General features: G+C 46.2%; 1 protein-coding gene across 1 annotated transcript; it reads left to right on the forward strand.

The window, feature by feature from the left end:
• The first annotated feature begins 1,143 nt into the window (after positions 1 to 1,143).
• LOC146181408 (uncharacterized) lies at positions 1,144 to 24,345 on the forward strand. Its single transcript, XM_084575782.1, has 4 exons — positions 1,144 to 1,987; positions 15,891 to 15,978; positions 16,888 to 17,055; positions 24,089 to 24,345. Exons 1-4 carry the CDS (start codon positions 1,163 to 1,165, stop codon positions 24,343 to 24,345), a joined length of 1,338 nt encoding a protein of 445 aa, XP_084431908.1. The 5' UTR covers positions 1,144 to 1,162.
• Positions 24,346 to 26,527: the final 2,182 nt, after the last annotated feature.

Below are 26,527 nucleotides of genomic sequence, written 5' to 3' on the forward strand. Positions count from 1 at the left end.
AAAGGAATGCTACTGAAGTAAATATCTTTTATTAGTTCAACTGTCTTATTTTTTGCTTTAAAAATGACTGCTTTAGTTTTTGTGGCATTAACTTGTAAACCGTTTTTTTCTGTCCAATCGGATAAATGGAAGAGTGCAGAATTTACTACATCTATTAGGTCATTTACGTCAGTTCCTGACAAAAATATGCTCGTATCATCAGCATATATTATATACTTTGCAGGAGCAAATACCTGCACAATATCAATGATAAAGATATGCTACCTTGAGGAACACCACGAGAAATCGGTTCTATATCTGAATAATATTCTTTAATACTGACAGCCTGCCTTCGATTTCTAAAACAGGACTCTACAAGAGACCCTGCGTGACCTCGAAAACCATACCTATGAAGCTTTCGGATTAGTAGTTCATGATTCAACAAATCAAATGCTTTTGTAAAATCTATGAATATGCCAACAACTATTTTATTTTGATCCAGCTGTTTTAATATGTATTCTTTCTGATCTAATAGTGCATGCTCAGTAGAACAGTGTTTACGAAATCCATATTGTGAATCTGTTAATATCTGTTGTGCCTTTTCAAACTTCGCAAAGCGTCTGTGAATTAATTTTTCAAAGGGTTTAGAAAACAATTTGGAGGACGCTTAAGCTTCGCCTTCAAGAGTGGAACGCAATAGCGTTATTGCACCTCGTCGAGAAAACTTACTAAACGCAAGGGTATTGGGGCATCCTCGCACCGGTACCCGCGCGGCCCGAAGGGGAGAAGCGGGTGAGCGAAGATAGTGATCTAAAGAAAGGAAAGACGCTTGATTCTACAACCTGTGAGGGTGCACGGCGAAACGTCAGGGGCGAGTGGCGCGCCACGTGTCGGGGCAGCGCCGCACATTGCGAGGAGGGGTTCTTCTGTGTTTGCCGCAAGATGGCTCTGCATGTGCGCAGAGCGCAGAAGAAATGTAGCGGAAACGTACTTCGCTACTCGTGTAACTGCGACTTCTGTAAGTAACATGCTCATAATTACCGATATACACTGCAGTATAACGTTCTACGGCATGTTTCTAAGGCAACACCGCATTCACTAGAACCGCTTTTGTACCGCTTTCAAGCATCGAACTCGTGGCTGAGTGGGTACACTTCCGGCCGCCGTAGCGAACGGACGTGTTATGTTGGGCTCCGTTGGAGCGGGTACAGCGGTCATGTCTGGCCGCGGAAACAGGCTTTTTGTTTCGGACAGTGATTATCAGGTTGTACTGCCAAGTTTGCCTACAGGGCGATTTGTTGAAAATACTGTTTTTTTGCACGGTGACATCAGGGCCCGCCCATACCGGGTGGAAGACTTTCGTGATGCGCTTGCTTCGCTTTCGCTCATGCCGGGTGTTATCACCCTGGGGGCGTACCGCATGAACCACGTCTGGGCCGTGACCTTCAAGGACGCTGACTCGATGAAGAGGATACTTCGCTTTGCAGACCTGCAGGTTAAAGGTGCTCGGTGTCTCGTCATCGATCCTGCTAACCGAGACGTCCGAATGAAGGTACACTGGTTGCTGCACAGTGTACCAGACGAAGACGTGCGGCTCGCCTTTGATGCTTTCGGGAAGGTGACAGATGTTGCAAAGGAGAAGTGGAGAGCACAGGGCGTGTCGGATAAGGGTTCAACAACAAGACTTGTGACACTCAAGTTGAATCCAGGTGTCAAGCTCGACGACCTTCCGCATCAGGTGAGCGTCAGTGGCGAATTGGCTCTAGTGGTAGTGCCTGGCAGGGCCCCGCTTTGCCTGCGCTGCCAAGGTACAGGTCACATACGGCGTGAGTGCCGCATTCCGCGATGCAGCTCTTGCCGTCGGTTCGGACACGAAGAGAGTCAGTGCACTCGCACATACGCAAGCGTCACCGGTCCCGGCAAAAGCGATGAAGCGTTCGAGCTGTACATGGATGAGGTGGACGCTGAGGAGACTTCGAAAGCAGGAAAAGGACCAGCGGTCAAGGAAGTATTGCAGCCTAATCTTCAAGTCCTTGTGCCGCAGAAGCCTAGTGTTCACGCTAGCCCACCGAGCAAACCAATAGTTACCGACCAAGAGGAACCTGCGTTGGATAACGCGACGAACGACGACGAATCGAACATCGAGGGCGCCGAAGCACCCGCAATGGACGTTACTCAGGGAGCAGCTGGCGTCGGTGCCGGTATACTTCCCGGAAAGCGGCCGCGTGACCAGAAAGATACCGAGAGTGAGCAACTGGACAGCAGTGGCAGTGGGGAGCCGCCACCAAAAACAACCGGGAGGAGACGGCCGGCCGTCAAATCGCGGTCGAACCCGAACGTCCCGTCCGAGCCAAGGCAGGCGGTGAAACCGCCTCCATAATCATTTGGCCTGTGTGGCCAGGTGGACTCAGTAAAGACGGTGCTGGCTGTGATCTGTACGGCGCCTGCGAAAGACTGGATTGGGGAACGCTGCATGGAGGCTTTATGCACTGTGAGTTTAGTGTTTTGTTACCCGCCACGAACTCTTATTAGCGGGGCTTTTGTTACTAAACATGGCGGTTAATCTCGATGTAACACTTCGTCTAGCATCTTTAAATGTCCGGGGTTTGGGAGCAAGAAGACGACAAAGCCAGCTGCGCCGCCTAATTCTTGAAAATGACCTTGACCTAATCGCTATCCAAGAAACTAAGATTGAAAGCGAAGAGCTAACTGATCGTATGGCGTCGTCCTTTTCTTCTTTGTATGACGTATGCGTCTGCCATTCCGTCGGCGCGTCGGGTGGCTGCGTTTTATTTATTCGTAATAGTTTAGGCATCAACGTTGCTTCCGTTGTGGCTTCCCAATGCGGTCGCCTTCTTGTTGTTGACTTTTCGTTTTCGAATTATAGTTATCGTGTTGTCTGTGTTTATGCTCCGAACGCGGTGAGCGAGCGCAGAACATTTTTCGAAAGTCTCGAAATGCATCTTAGGTGCGACAAGGTAGTAATATTGATAGGAGACTTCAACTGTGTTTGTTTCGCTCAGGACCGCGCAAAAAATTTGCCAGTGAGGGATAAGAGTGCTCAGCTGCTGCACTCTTTAATTAATGAGTGTAATCTCGAAGACGTTGGCTATTTGTTCTCTTACGACGCACACCCTAAATACACGCATTTTCAAAGGGATAGCCACGCCAGATTAGATCGAATTTATGTCTCTGTTGAACTGGCTTCATTGTGCACAGAGTACGACGTTAAGCCCGTAAGCTTCAGTGACCATTGCTTAGTAATTGGAACATTTGGCAGGAAACAGCGGAGGTCACGATTTCACTGGCACCTGTAGAAATTTAACGTGAAGCTTTTAGAGGACGACAGTTTTGTAAGAGAGACAACGAAAGAACTCGATAAATTACTTTCGACGCAGGCCGAAAGCTATATAGTTGAGTGGGAGGAGCTAAAGCAGAGAGTAAAGCTTTTAGCTATCAAAACTGCAAGCGCAATTCGATATGACGAAAAAAGAAAAGAGAAAGAAATGCACGAGGAGCTTGAGTTTTTGCTTAGCATGGATAGCATCCAGCCGGGAAGATATGCACAAGAAATAAAAGCCTTGAAACGACAACTTGAAAACATTGACACTGAAAAGTACAAGGCAGCAGTGATAAGAGCAAGGTCTGAAACATTTTGGGCGGGGGAGACGCCAACTAAGCGAGCGCTGTCAGATGAGAAACGGCACGCGTATCAAAAGGAAATACGGTAAATTGACAACCGAGGTGCTGTAACTAGTGACCCTGCTACTATCAAAAATACCTTTATAGAACACTACAATGAATTGCTTGGCCGTAAACGCGAAGTCAAAAATGGCTTTCAGGCAGAATTTTTGCGCCAAATGCCAAAGCTCGATGAGGATGTTAAAACGCGTCTAGAACGACCCATAAGTTTGGCAGAAATAGAAAGTGCGATAGACGAGCTTCCAATGGGAAAGTCGCCAGGACCTGACGGGCTTGGCGCTGCTTTCTACAAAGCATTTAAAGATTACACAGCCCAGATTTTGCTTAAAGTGCTAGACGAGTCATACGAACGTAAGCAGGTCCCACCTTCGTTTTCTACCTCGCACATTGTTTTGATTCCGAAGTATGATGAGTCAGGAAAACGCCTGTTGGTGGGTTCTTATCGCCCGATAAGCCTCACCAACGTGGATTACAAAATATACATGAAGTGCTGGCGAAAAGGCTTCAAAGTGTAATACCGAGTCTGGTTGGGCCACACCAGACGTGCGGCATTAAAGGTCGAAGCATCGCAACTAATGTGCACGTGGTACGAACTGTTTTGGAGTGTTGTGACGCGATTGGATCTCGAGTGGCAATGATACAGTTGGATCTCGCCAAAGCATTCGATCGCGTTTCGCACGATGCCTTGTTCGAAGTATTGACACACTCAAACATAGGGCGAGTGATTGAGGAAGGTGTTCGAATGGTGTATGCGAACTGCACGACACGGATAATTGTGAATGGAGAGCTCACTGACAGCATTCGTGTGCTGTCGTCAGTGAGGCAAGGCTGCCCCCTGTCACCCCTACTGTTTGCGGCCTACCTCGAGCCTCTCTGCCGGTCTATCATAAACAATGAACGTATAACTGGTTTTATGCTGCAGTCAGCACAGGTCAAAATGCTGGCATATGCAGATGACATCGCTGTATTCTGTTCAAGCAGAGAAAGCATTCAAGAAGTTACTGCCCTTGTTGAAAAATTCTGCCGACAGACAGGCTGCGAAGTAAATTGGGAAAAAAGTGCCGGTTTCTGGCATGGAGACTGGGATGTTACGCCTGAATACTTTTCTCGTTTGCAATGGTCAAAATTGCCGACCCAGTATTTAGGCGTGCCGCTTGAATCGTACCAAGATCCCACCCCTTTCTGGGCTGGCCAAGCAGAGAGAGCGAGAGAGAAAGCTGATTCATGGCAGGGCAAGACGTTGTCAATGTTTTCACGCGCTTATGTGTGCAATGTTTTCCTTGTGGCAAAGATATGGTACGTAATGAATGTGCTTTCGGCGACGCGTGTTAGCATTCAAAAAATTCATCGTGTCTTTGCCGTTTTCATGTGGGAATCAACATGGGAAAAGTGCAGCAGAACCAACCTCTTTCTTCCTGTTAAGGCGGGGGGCTTGGGCCTTGTGCATCTCTTTTTGCGACAGGTTGTCTCGCGTTTTTTTTTTCCTTCGTGATCAAAACGACAAATTCTTGAGGACGGTCATGCAAGTACGACTGTGTAAAATGCTTCCAGAATACGTTGTCTGTTCTGGTGATAATATGAGTGGCGCTTTAAAACGGTACATGCGCGAAGTTGTCTTGTCTTTCAGAATGTTGCATGCGTGTGTTTCAATGGAATACTTGAGCAAAGTGTGTAAGAAGAAGCTGTACAAAGATCTTCTGGATGTGACGATACCGTTGCCGATTTACCGTGCACCACACCGTGGAGGCCCCGGACAGGATGTCTTAAAGCGTGTGAAAAAGATGCCAGTTAGGCCTTCAGTTAAAACGTTCTTCTTTAAGCTACATTCCAACACATTACCTGTTAAAACCTGGTTACATGAAAGAGGCTTATTCGTTCCCTGGACAACAGACTGTCTCCTTTGCAAAAAACCAGAGACAATCGAGCACGTCTTTCTGGATTGCTGGGACCCAGTCTTTCACTGGGATGTTCTCCAGAGAACACTAAAGAAAGACCTTCCGTTAGATCCGTATGGCATACGGTTCCTTCCAGTCGAGAGTGAGGGTATTCCTTTGGATTTAGTCATGGTCTTGGGCCTCCACAGCCTGTGGAAAACAAGGATGCAAGTGCAACATGCTGATGTCAACACGCGTTCTGTACGCGAGAACTTTATCGAGAGTGTGCTGCTCCTTAGAGAGACGTATCGGGTGCTCTCTGATCCACCTGACTGGATCAGCGTGCTCGATGAACTGGCTGTCCTCAAAAAATTTTAAACCTTTCGTGACAGCCGAAGTCTGGTTGTTGCGAGTTTTATCATTATTGTGGATCCTTTTTGAATTGATGTGAACTCAAAACAGGCAATAAAGAAAAAAAAAAAAAACTCGTGGCTGAGTGGTAGCGTCTCCGTCTCACACTCCGGAGACCCTGGTTCGATTCCCACCCAGCCCATCTTGGAACTTGCTTTTTATTTGTGAAGTGCATGTTTATTTATGAAGTGCATGCCGGGATTTATCGCTCACTGGACGCCGACGACACCGGCTTTTCTGCGACACGAGCTCCTTAACGCTACCGCGTTAATACTGGTAGCACTGAAATAGGCCTGTAATTGCCCAGGTCGTTTTTGTCACCTTCCTTATATATCACGGATACACGAGCAATCTGCATTTTGCTATTGGTAGAGAGAGAGAGAGAACAACTTTTATTTAAAATGCCTGCAGAATCGGTTAGGCTCCCTCCAAGCAGGGAGGACAAGCTTTTACCGTGACGCGGCCACTACGTCAGTCTCGTGCGTTGTGCTCCTTGAGGTCTTGTTACGTCCCTCGCTACTTCCGCGGGTTCGAGAGGGCCGCCGCCCCCTTCTTGGGGGTGCTGCCCCCCCTCTCCTCGGTTTCGCTCGGTCGCTGCCTCTCTAGAGCTGCCGAGACCTGCTGGACGGCCCTGAGTATTGGTATTGCTATTGGTAGAAAAAATCTAGAATCACAGTGAATCGTTTCGTGGACTTTAGAGCATAGCACAGCAAAGTATTTGGGCTTTATATGTGGTCTGAGGAAGAAGAAAAAAGAGGAGAAGAACGCTCGGTCACCTGCCGCTAATGCTTTTGCTCAATAATTTAGTTCAGCAGCGTTGAACCCTAAGCAAGGCTTTTGATTTGGTTTGGTTTATGATTGATTGATTGATTTATAGGAAGGGAAAGGCGCGGTAACTGTCTCATTTGTTTTCTGAGGACACCTCAACCGCGCCGTAAGAGAAGGGAGGAAGGTGGGAGTGAAAATGGAAAGAGAGAAAGAGGAGCCGTAGTGAAGGGCTACGGAGTAATTTCGACCACCCGGGGATCTTTAACGTGCACTGACATCGCACAGCACACGGACGCCTCTTCGTTTCGCCTCCATCAAAACGCAGCCGCCGAGGTCGGGTTCGAACCCGGGTACTCCGGCACAGTAGTCGGGCGTGGTTTGGTTTATGGGGTGTAACGTCCCCATATAACGCTATGAGAGACGCCGTAGTGGAGGGCTCCGAACATTTCGACCACCTGGGGTTCTTTACCATGCACTGACATCGTACAGCATACGGGCGCCTTGCATTTCACCTCCATCGGAAATAGAGGCCGCATTCTTGGGCATAAAAGTCAAACTCCGTATCAACTGCACCAGCGATGCACGACGCACGGGATTTGGGTATAAGGGTGAGCTTAAGTATCTGTACATTGCGGAAATGCGAAAGCATTTCGAGTTCCAGACTAACTTCGTTTTGAGCTCGCTCTACGTTTATTTGCTTTTCTTATAGTGCAGCAGTTTGTTTGTATTTAACTTTATTTTTTTTTTACTTTCTGTCGTTTATTTACCTTTTCTCATTATTTGTTTTTCTTTTTTGTTAACTTTGTTTTGGTGTTTATTATTATGTTTTATGATATCGCTTTCACTTATTTATAGCTTTCGTGTTTTTAGTTTTTTTAATTCCTTCTTTTATTTCGTAATTTTTTGCGTTCTTTTATTTTTACATTCAGTACTCTTGAAAAATCTTGCGCTGCGCATATACGTTGGCTAACAGTTGACATGCCTCTCCGAATTGCATGCTACTAAGGTGAAAAAAACTGACGGTCTAAAAGTTCCCAACATAACAAAAAGCAGCACTCTCTAACGAATTACAGCAATTATGAAACACAAGAAACAGGACAATAATTAGTGTCTAATTCGCACTCGCTTTCCTTACTTCCTTAAATATGAAACAACCCGTGCCTTACGCTAGTCAAACGGCATAAAATCTATGGTCAGGGACGAGTGAAACAATGTCAGCCAAGTTCGGGCTATTTGTTCAGTGTAGCGCTTCAGAAACGTATTCTTAACACCATTGGGTCCCGGAGACAAACATGTTACATTTCAGAAACATAGCTGTAACTCCTTCACGACTAATTGCCAAGTCAATTGATTTCAAAATAGATTGGTTTTGAGGGTTTGATTCAATATGATTTATGAACACACTCCGAACTTGCTAAAATAGGCTGCGCTCGAACTTGCGTCTGTTCTTGCGCGGCCGGGATTCGGTCCTATATCATTGATCACAGTCGTCTAGCTCCTTGACCACTTCGCCACCTTGGTGAGCGGTTCATCTATTGTATGAATTCAAAGAACAGGTAAGAGGCCACCAAAATGCGATAATCTTCTCTACTGAAAAACGAAAAGTTCTACGGGGCAATAACTTCACACAATATCATCAAATCACATAGACTCGCATAGGGTGCACATCATTATCATAAAATATCTTCCATAATTTATGTTACTGTACAAGAAACTATGACATCTTACGCAGATATATGCGACTTGCATGTGATTTCTTACGTGAATTGAGTGAGACTGTGTGAGGAAATGTGAGGTTATTGCCTCATACAATTTTTTCAGTAGGGATATATATATATCATTATTACATAAGAGAAAAAATCAGTTTTGCGGAATGCCAGGAAGCTGAAATCAACTGTGACAACAGACACACTGCACAAAAGCAAGCAGTTATGAAAGTGCAAGAGCGGATAAAGCGAGCGGAAAAAAGTTGTCACTGGTACACAATAATGGTTTAAAGGGTTTTACGTTCCCAAGCGACTCGGGCTCTGATAGACGCAGGTACACAATAATATCCGCACTGATGACAAAGTACACACGAGGGATGTAATCACACACACTCGCTGCTTGATATATGATCTGTGGTCTGCACTTTCGCAAAGCTATAGCAAATAAAGTTTCACCAGCTTCATTTATTATCTCTAAATGTCGAAGCGTAGTTAATAAAGTGGACAACCTTCAACACCAATGTCGGGTGCCTTTTCATATGCGGTTGTTTGCTACGCAGTATGTGTTCTTTAAGAAAAGATAGATTTAGGGATGAGTGGGGAAAATTCGCGACCTTCTCTGCACCGTCGCTTGCATGCTGCATGCGCAGCGATGACGTCAAATATTTTAGCTCGCCGCAAAAAATGTCTGCGTGCAACCGAATCTCAACACCTCAAACCGGCACCTACTTGGTCCGGAGATGGTGATCACCTTTAATTAACGGCGAGAGGCACACTTGTCAAGCTCATACACACGACAGTCTAAAATGCCGTCGTGTTGACGCCTCCTATCCGACTACGCAGTAATCACTAAATACACACGGAAGAGCGCGTTACGGTGGAGATATGGCCCTAAACGTGCGCCCTCTTCCGATCAACATGACACGAGAGGATCATGCCGTGCCGTGAGCGCTCGCGCAGCGCAACGCAGAAAATACGAGCGATGAGACTGTGTTTATACAACAGCGGAGAAAGCGTCATACTGAAAAACGAAAAGTTCTACGGGGCAATGACCTCATACAATCTCATCTAATCACATAGACTCTCATACGGTGCACGTCATTATCATAAAATATTTTCCATCATTTATGTTAACGTACAAGAAACTATGAGATCTTACGCAATTACGTTGAATCCCGCTATAACGAAATTCACGGTGCACGAAAAAAAATTCGTTCTCGCGGAACTTCGTTATCGCAAAAATTTGACGTGAAACGCAGAAAGAATTGCCCAAGCAGCAGTAAAGGCGTTTAATGCCAAAAATCTGTAAGCTTGGTTTGCTTACGCTTCACGGCGAGCAACGCCGTCACGCGATTTTCGCACTCGGTCAGCAAACCCATTGCAACATCGTCGTCTCGGACAGCAACGAAATTCCTGATGACATCAAAAGCGTCCATCACCTGTACGGCGGTTGCCGCAGCCGGCGCTTCCTGTACGTCGTCGTCTTCTTCATCGGAAGAGTCCTTATCATTCCGGGCAGCTTTTATGATCTGCTCATCACTCACATCTTCGTGAACAACAACACAAGCGTCAGCGCCGATGTATTCGTCGAGCTCGAGATTAGGCGGCACGGTTCCTATTTCTCCCAGCGTTTTCCAGGCGGCCGCGATCCCCGGAGCCGGTGACGCCTCTTCGTCGTCGTCTGTAACGCCTGGTGTTAGGCCAGCAGAGTGTACGGGTCGACCTTCGGCAAATCCGGCGTGCCTGAAACAGTTCACAATTACTGAGCGCCCCAGTGTGCTCCAGGCAGCAGACATAATCTGCAGTGCCACGTACAAGTCCACCTTCGTGTCTCGGCCGGTTTCAGTGTTAAAAAGCAGCCGCTGAATTAACCTCCCGCGGTAAGCGCGCTTCAGGCTAAGAATCACGCCCTGATCGAGAGGCTGTAAGACAGACGTGCAATTGGGAGGGAAAAACCTCAGCTCCGTGTTAGTGAGCTTGACTTCGTCGGAGTGATGCGCTGAACAATTGTCCAAAAGCAAGCAAACTTTACGGCCCTGCCGCTTCATGTCGCGGTCGAATGCCATCATCCACTCGGTGAAAATAGCGCGGGTCATCCATGACTTGTTGTTCGCCTTGTACTGCACAGGTAGGCTACGAGTTCCCTTAAAACAGCGCGGCTTGGCACTTTTGCCTATGACTAACGGCGGACGCTTGTCCGAGCCATCCATGTTTGTGCAAAGCAGCACTGTGATGCGTTTTTTGCTGTGTTTGCCGCCGTGACAGCGCTGCCCCTTGAAGTCGAGCGTCCTAGCCGGCAACATCTCGTAGAATAGCCCGGTCTCGTCGGCGTTGTAAATGTCTGCAGGCGCGAAGTTGCTTAAAATTCCGGCCATGCTACTCGCCTTCCAAGCAGCTGCTCCGTCCACGTCTGCTGACATTGACTCGCCGCACAACACTTTTCCAACGATGTTATGGCGGGCCTTGAAACGGTTTAGCCAGCCAATGCTGGCTTTAAAATCATCAATGCCAAGTAAGCATGCATAGTTCAAGGCTTTCTGCTGGACGATGCTTCCGGACAGGGGGACGTTGCTGGCTCGTGCTTCCACAAACAACGCATGCACTGCTTTGTCCAACTCTTCATGGAGGGGCCGCGTCACCTTTTTGTGCTTCGAGGATGTGCCTGAAGCAAGTGCCATTCTCACGCTGTCCTTATTGCCTAGAATCGTTGACAGCGAACTTGCAGGAATTCCGAAGTCTTCAGCAATTGCCGCTTTCTTCCTTCCGCTTTCTGCTTGGGCGATTATTTGAGCTTTTTGCTCAAGGGAAAGAGTTTTGCGTTTTTTCACTTGCGTTGCCATCGTGTCCTGCGGATGAAAACTCGTCGTTGTCGAAGAGAAAGGCAGCGAGTGAACAACGCGACCACGACACAAAGCCAAAATGGCGGAACTGCAATCACGTGATTTCATGCTTAATGTGGCTTTGGATTTGACTTGGACTTCTCGCCAATAAAACTAGTTTTGGTTTCGATTTTGAACGCGAAAATTTCGTTGAAGCGGAAACGCTCTGCAAAAATGGTTCGTTGTGCAGAGAAATTTAGGCCATTAATTCTTATAGGATACTCGCGGGGAATAAAAAATTATTCGTTGTCGCGGAAATTTCGTTGTGGCGGTATTCGTTGTGGCGGGATTCAACTGTATATGCGACTTGTATGTGATTTCTTACGTGATATGAGTGAGACTGTGTGAGAAAATGTGAGGTAATTGCCTCATAGAATTTTTCAGTACGATATAACACTCACGACTAAACCCTGTCTGACGCATGAATCGACGCGCTTTCCTGTCGCTTTACCCCTATTTATATATATATATATATATATATATATATATATATATATATATATATATATATATACTATGTGCTAGGAAGAAGATGAGATGCAATAAGCCGGTTGCCGCATTGATGGAAGCATAGTGTCAACGTGGAAAGTACGTACTTTGATGTGGCAGTTGTGTCTATATCTTTTATCACATGTTATTCCCTGACGTCACGTCCACAATGTTTAACTTGGAGGCGCGAAATAGGCGCCTTCATTTCTTGCATGATTACAGGATTCAGCGCAACACAAACACACACAAGAAAGGTGACACCACGGACGCTTTCTTGTGTGTGTTTGTGTTCCGCTGAGTTCTCTGTAATTGTGCGTGACAACCAACTAGCTCAGTAGTTAGCTCTCTTAAGGTTCAGTTCTTGCTTCTGCTCACTTCACTCTGTTATCTGCTTTTCTGGTTCACACGTACTTTGCGCATTTATTTCCTCATCACCTTTATATTGTAGAGTACAGACGGTGGAAAGCAAGCTTCAGTTTGATCGAGGGCACCATGCGTGAGGAATTATAGTGTCGCAGAAAGGCATTTTGACCCATTTTAATTTAGCAGTTGCAAGGGCTCATAACAAAACTTTCTGTGGAAACGAAAATTAATAAACCTCTGGTACTCTTTCTGGACCCCAGGTTGACGGCTTATTTTTAGTCTCTTTTTTGGGTAAATAAAATTGAAATTGTTTATATTACCCCGCTGGGGTGGCGAAGTGGTTACGGCGCTCGACTACTGTTCCCAAGGACGCGAGATCGAATCCCGGCCTCGGCGGCCGCTTTTCGATGGAGGCGAAAAGCAAGGCGCCCGTGTGCTGTGCGATGTCAGTGCACGTTGAGAACCCCAGGCGGTCGAAATTTCCGGAGTCCTCCACTACGGCGTCTCTCATAGCCTGAGGCGCTTTGGGACGTTAAACACCACAAACCAAGCCAAACCAAATATAATTATTTGTGATTTCTTTCGGTAGCGCACCACCTTCAGCGTTAATTTCAATTGTTTTTTTTTAACCAAATCCACCTATTCAGAAGCAGGTTAAGCAGGTTGCACTTACAAACAGAGGTACAGGTAAAGCGCCATTGACAATCTGAAAATGCAGCTGCCCAAACGTGGCACGTGTTTAGAAGCGATTTGCCAATGGGACGTGCTTCAGATAACATGTAAAAAGATTGACCAGTGACACCCCGTGGAATTCGCTATGTAAAAGTCGGAGAATGGTGAGGTACCATAATATATAATAGTATTTTTCCTACCCTGCGCAGCCTTTGGAGGAAAATACTGCAGGTCACTTATACGAATGAAAATGTTCGTTCACTGCGTGATTGATATGAAAACGCCTGCTTGGCACGTCCCTGTGTTCTTTCATAGGTTTACTGAATGTACGTTAAACCAGGCAATAAAGACAAGGAAACAAAAGCTAGGCTAGATATCGCGTGGCGCGCGCCACGTTCTTACTAGAAGAAGAAAGCTGATCAGCGAGGGCTCCAGCTCATCGTTTCTGGTAAGCCTATTCTTTTGCCCTCTGTGATTTCTAAGGCGACCAGGAGGCAGATAAAAGTCCTATTGTGAATACTCTCGCATCCATACTTGATGTATGGATGCGAGAGTTGGACTGTGAAAAAGGCTGACCGCCGAAGAATTGACGCGTTTGAATTGTGGTGCTGGCGAAGACTCTTGAGAGTTCCTTGGACTGCCAGAAGATCAAATCAGTCAATATTGTCGACCATAAACCCTGACTGCTCATTGGAGGGTCAAATTCTAAAGTTAAAGCTCAGCTACTTTGGTCATCTGATGAGAAGAGAGGAGTCGCTGGAGAAAGATTTGATGTTGGGAAAGGTTGAGGGTCGCCGGAGAAGGGGTAGGCAGCAAACGCGATGGTTAGATGGCATCTCGAGGCACTGCAGATGAAGCTATGTTATGTTAGGAAGATAGTGAGAGACCGGAAAGCGTGGCGTGACATGGTCAATAGGGTCACGAAGAGTCGGACACGACTGAACGACTGAACTGAACTGAACTGTGAATACTTTACAGGGGGGGGGGGCTAAACCCTATATTAGAAGCCGACCCTAGAAAAATGCATGACATTTGAACGGGTATGCTCGCTGCGCGCTTAGTGCGGTCGCCTCCGCATGTGCGCTTGGTGGGCTTCATATCGGGACTCCATTAAAAGCTGATCGGATCGATACCGACAGCATGTTATGCGAGGCATACGCGCACATCCCCATTATGAAGAATTTGGAGAGACCAGCGCTAACCCTGGCTATCGTACCTATGATATCCTTACTGAAAAACCAAAAGTTCTGCGTGCCAATAACCTCATTATATCTCACCTAATCTCATAGACTCTCATACGGTCGCATCATTATCATAAAATATCGTACATAATTTATGATAATGTGCAAGAAGCTATGAGACCATATGCAATTATATGCGACTTGAATGTGATATCTTATGCGTATTGAGTGCGATTGTGTGATTAATTGTAAGGTTATTGTCTTATACACTTTGTTTTCAGTACGGATGTTACGGTATGATAAGTGTGGAGTCGAAAAGCACATACGAGATACGAAAGACGGAGTATCGAAGTGCTCGGATCTAAATAGGCCACATTCCCAGCCGGGGTGGCGCAGTGGCTACGCCGCTCGACTATACTGTTCCCAAGGTTGCGGGATAGAAACGCGGCCTCAGCGGCAGCTTTTCAATGGAGGTGAAAAGCAAGACGCCCGTGTGCTGTGCGATGTCAGTGCACGTTAAAAAACCCCAAGTGGTCGAAATTTCCGGAGTCCTCCACTACGGCGTCTCTCATAGCCTTAGTCGCTTTGGGACGTTAAATCCTCCAAAGCAACCAAATAACTAAATAAACCTCAGTTGCTTGCCTCAACTGCGCTGGCATTGGACAGCACATAATCATTTCTCAGGATTGCCTTCATTAAAATTGTTCTGTTATTGGAGCTTATCAATTTATAACATGGCAATGAAGCCAGTCTTTCTGTCATTTGAGTATGGTATTTCTCTATGCCGTCTAGCTTATTTCTGTTGGTTCTGCGTGTCGATACCAGCCGCAGTGGCTGCCTTTCAATAGTGGCTGATCAAGAGGAGGCCGAGTGTATTACTATATCCGCGCCCGTAAAAAACCTGTTGGCGGTTATTATTACCGTGGGCTGCCAATGTGGCGTCTATCAGGCGATGTTGTCTTGGGACACTGAACATCGTATACCATATACCGTACCATACCATACCATTTAGTACCACACCATACTATATCGTGCAGTGACCAAAATACAAAATGCGCAGATTTTTTATGAATCCTGCTGTGACAGGCAAGCATTGCAAGTCTCGAAGCTGCTCATTTTCTCAATACCGTTGCTGCCGCTTTCCAAGATGAAAGCACTGTGACCGAATAACTGGGTTCACACCACCATACAGTATACCCGTTTTGCCTCATTTGTCGTTTTAGAAATATCCGTAATTAAGGAAGTAGCATAATTTGTTCGGTGTTTGTAAAACATACGGTTGAAAATGAATACACCCAGAAACTCAATCAAGCTAAAGATTAAAGCCGGCATCGAAAGGCGATCATAAAGTTTCCACTTTTAAAAGCTAATCACGACTTGGGGAAATACTTGAACCATTAGCTGCTAGCGCTGTAGCACAGTACATCCACTTTCTTAGACCAGAACAAAGGTTCATTGGGTTTGCGGGAATCCCGTGACCGCAACGGTTACATAGGAACGACTCCCCCCCCCCCCCCCCGTTACAGGCCTCGGTGCCATGCGCGGGTCCAGACCAGATTCCAGTTCTCTGATTCAGTGCCAGGCTTGAACCAAAACAAAAGTGGATTTAACCCAGCTACCATACTTAATATGGTAAAACGTTCTTTTTTTAAGCTTTCCTTAATGTGGGTTCTGATATTGCTCGATCAAGGGCACGCTTTCGGCAAGATTTTCTCTTGGAAGGCATAAACTCGTGGATGTTACAGGGATTATCTGTAATAAAAATTTTGTTCAAATAAATTGAGGGATCCTTCCAAGCAGTTTTATTCGACCACAAGAAACGTCCAGTTCATACTCTGAAAAGCCCGCTTAATGGCTCTTTTCCAGGCCTGCGCTCTGGCCATTCAGATAAAGATACTCACCACTTTCCTCTGCGAGCAACAAAGTAGTCCGATATTCACTGACCCTGCCTCATGTAAGCGTATTACCCCGTTGCGGACGAGTTTCTCATTTGCAATGACGTGAAATCTGTCCTGTAAACATATGCTTCTATTTCACGCATACTCTCCACAAATATTGCACTTGTTATGCTGAAACGCGTCCTAGCTCGTTGTTCATGCGCGATGGATCGAGTGTGCCGGTTGCTCCTCTCCTGTCGCCGTTGGTGTACGGCCCTTTGTTTTCGTCTTCACTTATTATTCTACGCAGTCACTGTGTACATGCAACTAGCATTAACAACTGTGGGGGGATTCAGCAGACGCTGATGATCTACGATATTTAGAACTACACAGTGAATTAAACTATTCCTGGAATGAAAAAACGATTGCTTTTTTATTTTGAGTCAGATAGTCCTTAGAAATCAGTGCCGATTTAGTACTGAGAACATAGGAATTAGAACTATAATTGCTATAATTTTTCTTACCGCATTGACATTGCGGAAATAAAGCCTGTTTTAACGTTGCATTATTTCTTACCCAGAAGATGCTCCTGCAAACTGTACACTAAACATTTCGCATAATTTATTTTACTTGGTTAGCTAGCAGACGCTTGTATAACAATTACCTTAAGGAGCACTAGAAGGTGGCAAAACCAAACGTTTGTTTCAGGTAACAAAAACCGAAACTGTAGTACTGCCAGTAATTGTAATCTTTTGCTGTACAGTTTTGCAGGCAGAGTACTCTGACTTCATCTGCCCATTGCAAGAGCCCAGTAGAGCGACTGCGAACACTACCCAAGGCACCGTGAGAAATGAGAATGAAGAAGGTTCTGTGCGTGGTGTGGCGTCGCGTATGGCTGCAGTCCTTTAAGCGTCACTACGTGTACCTGGGGTTCGAGGTGGCCGGCTTCCTGTTTTTCGCCTATCTATCCGTTCGGGGCGATGCAGGGTTAGCGAGTGAAAAGCAAAAGGCGGAGCCTGTCTTGGAACCAGAAAAGACTGTCTACCCGCCCAACGCGAGTGACACGTTGGCGGCAGCTGTGTACGGGCCGAAGAGCGCCGCTAGTGATGCTCTTATCCAGGCGTTCTTCCAAAGTCGTGGTGGAGGTGGTAAGGGTGAGATTCTTTCGCTTATTTATTCACGCGAATGCAATTTTGAGTTAAGTTATTCGGCTATTTGCAGCGCCCGAGCATGATTGTTTATACAGCCTTTCCTTCATACATTCCATTCTAAACATCCGTGCCAGCAGTGTGTGAGCAATATATGAAACGGAGCAATAAATTTTGAATTACGCAAGACAGTAAGTCCTATAATTTCCGCCATCATTTGTATCGGTTGCGGGCACTTTCCGCAAGAGTCTAATCAAATGATATGACGGTATATTCATAGCGGCATAAATTTTTGTGCTTCCGCGCATCTTCTGTTCATTCGGTTGTCACCAATGCGTTCCTTACCGTTACACACGTTCCAATATATATATACTGTAACACTATTGATGTTACTACTTAACCAATGCTACTCACACAAAATAAGTGCATCCGAGGCAGACGGCAACAGAACGCCCACAGACATTCTGTTCAGCCTCCTACATTAAACTCCTCTTCTTCATCCATCTAGTCTGTATATATATATATATATATATATATATATATATATATATATATATATTTAGGGGGTGCAATGACGGCTATCACAGATAAAAATTCCTGGCTGGCTAGACCCCGCCGCAAGCGGCGTTGACATACCGTCCCAGCTCCGTAGGACCAGGAACAACCACCCTTCACCACCTCTCACCCCCCTTCCCCCCACCTGTGGATCTTTAACTTGCGCTGACATCGCAAAGAGGGGGAGGTGAAGGATGGCAGTTCCTGGCCCTACGAGGTTGGGATGGTAGGTCAACGCCGCTTGCGGCGGGGGACAGCCAGCCACCGAATGTTTATCTATTGTTGTAGACCGTCATTGCACGCTTAGGTGGTCGACGACGGCTGCTGCGGCGCGCGAGTTTCTCTCACTTTTTTTAAGGCAAAAACCTTTAATGGCTCATACTGTCACGGACAAGGTATGTCCCGCTTTTTTGGCGGCTGTCGCGTAGCGTTCCTTGGCGCGCGTTCAAGTGGGTGATTGCAAATGGCACGAACGCTAGACAAGATGAGTTAAAGTTAAATTGGTTCACAGGAAGGGAAAGGCGCAGTAACTGTCACACTTGCTCTGTGGACACCCGAACCGCGCCGTAAGGGAATGAAGGAGAGTGGGAATGAAAGTGGAAAGAGAAAGAGGGGCCGTAGTGGAGGGCTACGGAGTAATTTCGACCACCTGGGGATCTTTAACGTGCGCTGACATCGCACAGCACACGGACGCCTCTTCGTTTCGCCTCCATCGAAACGCAGCCGCCGCGGTCGGGTTCGAACCCGGGAACTCCGGCACAGTAGTCGGGCGTCTTACCACTGCACCACCCCGGCGGGGCAGACAAGATTAGACTTCTCAGGCTTTCGCCTTTCAGCTGTAGTCGCTAAAGTCATTCGTAATTTTTTCTTTCTTCTCTACTTTCTCTCCTGTCCGCACGAGGCAACGGAGGTGCCCCGCCGGGGTGGTGCAGTGGTAAGACGCCCGACTACTGTGCTGGCGGTGGTACAAACTTTATTCAATAAGGCCAAAAAAATTATGTTGCCGCCGTTCCGTGGGTGGCCTTCCGGCTGCTGGTCGTGGCCTCCAGGTCACGCCTGGCGGCGACTTCTGCTGCCCAGGTCGTAAGCCGCTGTTGAATATGCGGCTCCGGAGTACTCGGGTTCGAACGCGACCTCGGCGGCTGCGTTTCGATGGACGCGAAACGAAGAGGGGTCCATGTGCTATGCGATGTCAGCGCACGTTAAAGATCCCCAGGTGGTGGAATTACTCCGTATCCCTCCACTACGGCTGCTCTTTCTTTCTTTCCACTTTCCTCCCACATTCCTCCCTTCCCTTACGGCGCGGTTGAGACGTCCACAGAAAACAAGTGAGACATTTACCGCGCCTTTACTTTCCTATAAATCAATCAAGTGAGGTAGTTACCGCGCCTTTTCCTTCCTATAAATCAACCAGTCAATCAATCAGGCAGCGGAGGTGGCTCAGCTACAGAGCCAGTAGCAGGCCCCTGCATTTTCTTTTCCTTCTTACAGCCACAACAACAACAGGGCCAGGAACAGCCACCCTTCACCATTCAAATTACACACCAATCCTTTTCTATGCCCTTTTTTGGCTCTACTTCCGGTTGTGTGACGTCACAACCTTGACGTCACGTCCACTATGGCACCCCTTTCTCTCTCCAATTTCACTCTCACCTTGCTCTCTTCCCTTACGGGGCGCTCTGCCGGGGTGGTGCAGTGTAATACGCCCGACTACTATGCCGGAGCACCCGGGTTCGAACCCGACCTCGGAGGCTGCGTTTCGACGGAGGCGAAACGAAGAGGCGTCCGTATACTGTGTAAGCGCACGTTATTTCAGCGCACGTTAAAGATCCCCAGGGGTCGAAATTACTCCGTAGCCCTCCACTACGGCTCCTCTTTCTCTCTTTCCACTTTGATTCCCACCTTTATCCCTTCCCTTACGGCGCGGTTGAGGTGTACACAGAAAACAAGTGAGACAGTTACCGCGCCTTTCTCCTTCTATAAGTCAATTTCCCTTATGGTTTCAAGGTATCCACAGAATATGTGACATATGCTGCGCCTTTCCTTTCCTGTGAACCAGTTATTCTGATTAATTACCTAATTAACTTATTGGCCTATTTTTTGGGCACATTACGTCACCCCCTATCGACTGAACCCACTCATTAAACACTACCACATCTCAATTACTCACATCTGCTGCAGACACGATTAATATAATAATAATTGGTTCACAGGAAAGGAAAGGCACACGCGTTTCGGTTTGGTTTCGTTTGTGGAATTTAAAGTCCCAAAGCGACTCAGGCTATGAGAGACGCCGCAGTGGAGGACTCCAGAAATTTTGATCACCTGGGGTTCTTTAACGTGCACTGACATCGCACATCACACGGGCTCCTTGCTTTTTGCCTCCATCAAAACGCAACCGCCGAGGCCGGGATTCGATCCCGCGCCCTTGGGAACAGTAGTCGAGCACCGTAACCACTGCGCCACCCCGGCGGGGTACACTTGTTTATGTGGACACCTGAGCCGCGCAGTAAGGAAGGGAGGAAGGTGAGAGTGAAAGTGGAAAGAGGAAAGGGGAACCGTAGTGGAGGGCTACGGAGTAATTTCGACCATCTGTGGATCTTTAACGTGCGCTGACATCGCACATCACCCGGACGGCTCTTCGTTTCGCCTCCATTGAAACGCAGCCGCCGCGGTCGGGATCGAACCCGGGTACTGCGGCACAGTAGTCGGGCGTCTCACCCCTGCACCGCCCCGGCGGGAAGGACACGACTTTGCGACGTGTTTTGTGGACAGAAATCTGTGCACATAGCTAAGTAATAATGCTTTCACATTAAAAGTCGCAGCAGAAGGAAATACTACAATGCGGAGTGTAGGATTTGCCAGCACCTAAAGCAGGGTCGGTTGCTGTTGTTGTGGCTGTAGGAAGAAGGAAAAGAAAATGCACGGGCCTGCTACTGGCTCTGTTAGCTGAGCCACCTTCGCTTGCTCGTGCAGACAGAAGAGGAAGTTGAGAAGAAAGAAAAGGAAGAGGGAGAGAAAGACGCGCTCCGCAACAGCCGTTGTCCACCACCGAAATGGTGGCGGGTGCAATGACGGCCTACAACAGATAAAAATTCTGTGGCAGGCCAGCCCCCGCCGCAAGAAGGACAGGTATATATACATACGATCTTAGCCATGAGGCCGAGAAGCGATGCGGCGTTTACCTTGAGAAGGAAGAGGAAGACGCGCGCCGCAACAGCCGTCGTCCACCACCTAAACGGTGGCGGGTGCAATGACGGCCTACAAGAAATAAAAATTCTGTGGCAGGCTAGCCGCCGCTGAAAGAAGCTGTGACCTATCTGTCCCAGCCCCATCAGGGGCGTACCAGCTGTAGGGTTGGTGAACACACATTACACACAAACATTTCTTAAATGGGGACAGGCGTTCCAATGGGTCCTGATAAAGAGTGCATCTGCAGGAGAACACTTCTCAAAAGCATTCCGCAAGGAGGGAAGGACAAAAAGGTTGGTTGGTTGGTTTGTGGGGTTTAACGTCCCAAAGCGACTAAGGCTATGAGAGACGCCGTAGTGGAGGACTCCGGAAATTTCGACCACCTGGGGTTCTTTAACGTGCACTGACATCGCACAGCACACGGGCACCTTGCTTTTCGCCGCCATCGAAAAGCGGCCGCCGAGGCCGGGATTGGGATTGACAACAGGTCAGTGAACCACACCAGCCACATCCTTGAAAAACGGGTTCAAGAGAAGACGTCAATACCTTCTTCGATAGGAATATTAGTGTGATATCACGTGCAATCACATGCAAAAAGACACCATGGTAAAAGTACTGCAAGTGATTTAACTTTTCACATAAAACTAGGCCTTATTGAACATCTTCAAACTTTGTCTTTTAGAATCCGTCTGTCATAAACAATAGGCCGCAGAGACAGGGCAATCAATGAACATAATGCTTTTTGCCCATTGGGCAGACACCAACAAAAGCCTCCCGAAAGCAGCTTCCCAGCATTTCAATTAGAAAGACCCCAATTTGGAAGAAGGAAAGTTAGACTTCCTTAAGTGTATTCTATCTGCGCCATAACTAGCGGGGAGAGCAATCCCGTATAGCGTTAATTGTACAGTTTATTCACAGCACGTGTACACTCTATAAGCATAATCTGCATTTCCTTTTTATCACTTCTTACTTCGGTTAACCCTAGAACACTTTTTGTTTTCAAGGTGTGTCAGGTGTGATTCACTGACCTGTTGTTATTCCATTTCTCTGTAATTCTCCCCTCCTTGCGGACAGCATGAAAAGAAACCAGAACAAAAGACATAAGAAAAATAAAACCGATGCAGACACAGGACGGAGGGTGGAGACAACACAGGGCGGTACTGGTAACTGAAACGTTTATTGAAAAAACAAGGGCTTTTAAAGACAGATGGCACATGTGACATTACAATCAGGTAAAATAGAATGAAACATGAAAACCAAACAACACTTTCGGCAAAACTTGAAGGTTTTATTTTTCTTATGTCTCACCAACTGGCCTACACATCTACCCTGCTAAATTTTGTGCGTGTGTGTGCGCGTGTGTGCGTTCGCGCGCGTGCTTTTGTGTATGTGTGCGCGCGTGTGTGTGTGTGTGTGTGTGTGCGTGTGCGTGTGCGTGTGTGTGTGTGTGTGTGTGTGTGTGTGTGTGTGTGTGTGTGTGTGTGTGTGTGTGTGTGTGTGTGTGTGTGTGTGTGTGTGTGTGTGTGTGTGTGTGTGTGTGTGTGTGTGTGTGTGTGTGCGTGCTGCCGCTTTTTATTTTCCTTTTAAGGCCACATGATCACGAATTCCAGGCTGAGAAATAATTTCGATAAAACAAATTTTCAGTCCTTGAGCGAATTTCTTCTCCCCCACCCTCCCCGCTCCCTCTTCCCTAGCTTTTCTTCTTCGGAAGCAAAATAATATTTAAAACCCTGCGAATGATTGTCGCGCGGCCGACGAAGAAAATTCTACTTGTTTAAACGTTGGCTCGGCTTGCGAACTGAGGCTACTTCCTCTCAATCCTTGTTCAGTGACCTTTCATGGACGTTTGCAAGGCATTCGATACTGCTCCGCTTGATATCTGCTGCTATAACTACGAAGATATAATTTGACTAGGATTTAATGCTTGGATTTTCTATTATATGTTACTAAGGAAATAGTGTGTCGATCTGAATGGTGCATCATCCAGTTACGTTCATGGCACGTCAGGCGTACCCCACAGGTTCGTGTTCGGCACACTTCTTTTTTTCTTGCTGTATATCAATGACATCTGCCATTCATTCATTACTTCGCATGTTCGCGGTTGATTGCATTGAATGCAGGGTTATGAAAAGCAATAGCGATCTTGTTCCGTGCAAACCAAATTAGACACCGTAGCGGCTTGGTGTACGGTTTGGTGTACGGTTTGGGGGATGACGCTGAATAATAAATAATGCGTACATGTGAATTTCTAAAAAAAAAAAGAGGCCTATCAATCTACTAAATACAAGGTGAATACTGTTTCTTTAGATAAAGAAAAAAAAATGAAATATTTGGGAGTATATTTAACCCCCGACTGACGGTGGATGAGAAAGCAGCATCCAATCTCGGTTTTTGTAAGGCACAATTGAAACAGTTTATATGTGGCGTGCCACTTCCTGCCGGTTCTATTGTTTGAGGCCTCTAATACCTTCCCCTTGCATGATGGTTACGACTATGTAAATGGACATTATCCGTAGTCTATTGAGGAGTTTTATATTCATAGCACTGGGACGTAAGCAAGCATTGAGTGACTTATCTATGTCTACAGCTTTATCAATTTTATTTTTCACACACCGCCTCTCCAAATATACCACTCCTTGCATTTCTAAATACTAAATGAAGAAAGTATAGTCATCTCACAAGCAGCAGAATATCATTTCAAGGTCTTGGATGAATGCATATTTCTGAATGACTATGTTTATGCATGGTAGGATCATCCTAGCTGAAGACAAGGCCTTTTATTTGTAAACGTTGGCTTGAGTTGTGAACTGAGGTTCCATATCAACCTTTGTTCAGTGGCCTTGCCTAATTTATGTATACCATTGGGGATTATTATAACAGCACGAGCCTGTCTGAGGGAGAGGACAGTTCATTTGCAATACGCCAGCGCGTGCCTTCCTTAGCTTCAGACTATTCTACGAGATCTACCATGAAGAGTGATTCGAATGATGTTATCAGTGATGTCACTGGAACCTTTGCCTGTTTTTCGGGAACTGAGGAAGGCAACTTTCCGATCCCGCTAGGGGATTTCCGCGGTTTCCAATTCTTTGTTTACCGAAGAACAATCACTGCCATCAAAAAAACACCGACGTCATCCCGCACAGAGGCACTTCGAAGTGTTTTCATTGTAAAATGTTAGGAGTCTTGGCTTGAGTGAAGTAAATAACCAATGCTGTTTTTTCGCGTATTTTCAAGAACCTGCGTGTGAGAGGCTTGCCCTAACAGGAGCTCTGCTTTTCACTCATTTTAATAGCTCGGAACGTAACGCCTGTTCAAGAGGCACCGAACGTGCTGAAGAAGTGCCGGGAGCTGTGGGATGCATCTGGAAGGCCTCAGGATGTCCTCTGTGTTCAGTTCTCTAGGCTGTTCGGCAACACTCGTGGCAGCAGCCTGGAATACAAGCTTCATCTTGTTACAGGCGCCAAAGTGGCCGACTTGCAACCTCTTCCACGTGCACAGAGGTTCTACCTTTCCGGCGACTTTGATGCGGCGAATATAATGGGTAACTAGCATGTAACGCGATTTGTAGGGCTTGTATACAGCTTACCGGCTTGACAACAATAAAATCGTTTTGCGTGCCCCAAAGAAGGCGTCAAAGTTATATTCTGGCACGTAAATAACAGCGCTGCAGTTATTACGCTAGATGCGCCTATTTTGAATCATTGTTATGGAGTAACCAGCATCAGCACGTATTTCTGAACTTCACCCATTGATTATATACTTACGATGGAATTTCTTAAAATATATCATATTTAAATACGTAACCAAGGGATCTTTAGGCCCTTCCTATGTTGAATACATTAAACGTTTTCTAGGTCTCTGCGTAAATTTGGGGCTATGATCAGGTAATTGATCTTGAACTATTATAGACCTAAAAAGAGCATGTTCCTTTCGCCGTGACCGATTTCTACACCATCTGGAATTGAGCTTTTGCTTTCACATATAGATGTGAAGAATTACATTCTAACAAACTATCCGCAATCGTTTTTCCAGACATTTATCATCCGCACACATGAATTCTAAATTCTGTATTTTTATTGATCTCATTTTTGAAGCTAAAGCTTCACTGCACTAGGTAGAGGTGGTCTTCGCGTGGGATTTTCTATGACCTTTATTTTTCTTTCAAGGAGCAGGAGGACAACTTGTTGCTTTGCTGTTCAGGTTCCCAAAGAAAAAAGTGATAGATACTGTGCATTTCCTATAAACCAACGCACGTTAGTGTGGGCTTGCCCTTGACTTTCAATAAGCCTGAAGACAAAGTATGACTATAAAGAGTCTGTGCCTTCTTTTCCCCAAAACATGCGGCCGCTTCAAATATTATTACTATTATTATTATTATTATTATTATTATTATTATTATTATTATTATTATTATTATTATTAATATTATTATTATTATTATTATTATTATTATTATTATTATTATCATTATTATTATTATTATTATTATTATTATTATTATTATTATTATTATTATTATTATTATTATTATTATTATTATTATTATTATTATTATTATTATTATTATTGAAGTGTAACCTTGTGGATCACCATGGTGTTGCAACACAAAGTGATGACATTGAACCTTTGATCTTTGGGGGACCTTTTACCTTTCAAACTTGAAGCTGAGGAAAAACCTGCCGATGAATACATTACTTACTAATGCGAATTTTGACCACAGCTCATCAGCTGCTTCACCTTTTCAATAGATTTAGGCAAAGATTTCGAGCAAGACACGCATGTACAATTACAGAATTTTTTTTTATTTTTCACACGTTTTCTTTCAAGAAACACTCCACTAACAGTTCTTGGCTGTCATGAAAGAAGCTTTTAGGTCGGAGAAATGAAGAGAGCAATTAAGTTATCGGGAGGTTGCGGGAAACAGCGCGTGGGCCCATAGGAACGTTTCGCGACGAACAGATAGCAGCGACTGACTGATGCCGCCGATGCCGCTAGCGAGTGAAGAGAACGTGACTCGTCGGCTTGGGATGCACGCACCGTGATCCGCTGATAGCGAGCCGGCGTTTCGGCAACCGGAGAGCACCCTCGCCGCCACGCAGGAAGAGGGGGAGGGGGGGTGAGGGGGTGAGCGCGCGCAGCGATTCGATAACACGCGCGGTCGCAGCCACCGAGGAACAGGAGGGGGGGTGGGAGCCGGTTACAGGGACGCCGACTCCGATGCCGACGCCAACGACGACGCGAAACGCAGGAACGGGCGCCAAAGAGCTGTGCTCTAAAAATTGAAGGGGTGGAGCCCATGATTACTATCGTGAATTAGTCGCGCCATCGTGAGATGTAAGCAGCTATGACATCAATCGATGGGTATCAAATGAGTAATCAAGCCTCGACTAAGAGCCAGTCATGAATGCCACTGGCGAACGAACTACGAAAGTGTTCTATCAAGCGTTACGATGCTGTGCAGCTTTTGCTTAATGCATTGTTTAAATATGCTAAACCTCTGCTAATTTTGAATACTAAGATACAAGGGATAAAAGAGTCAAATGTGTGTTATATTGTTTGAAACGAGCGCAACGAGAATAACACTATTTTCCTTCCATAAGCGATCTGTGGTGAATTTCAACGAGGTTATATATCTTGCTACTGCAGTGGTATCATGGTGGCACGAGCATTCGTCTCTTATGTAGGGGGTGCGGGCTGCGATTCCCGGTTCCACGTAGACATTGCAGGTTAT

This window comes from Amblyomma maculatum, chromosome 8 (assembly GCF_055883805.1).
Source record: "Amblyomma maculatum isolate TAMU_Amacu chromosome 8, ASM5588380v1, whole genome shotgun sequence".
NCBI lineage: Eukaryota > Metazoa > Arthropoda > Arachnida > Ixodida > Ixodidae > Amblyomma > Amblyomma maculatum.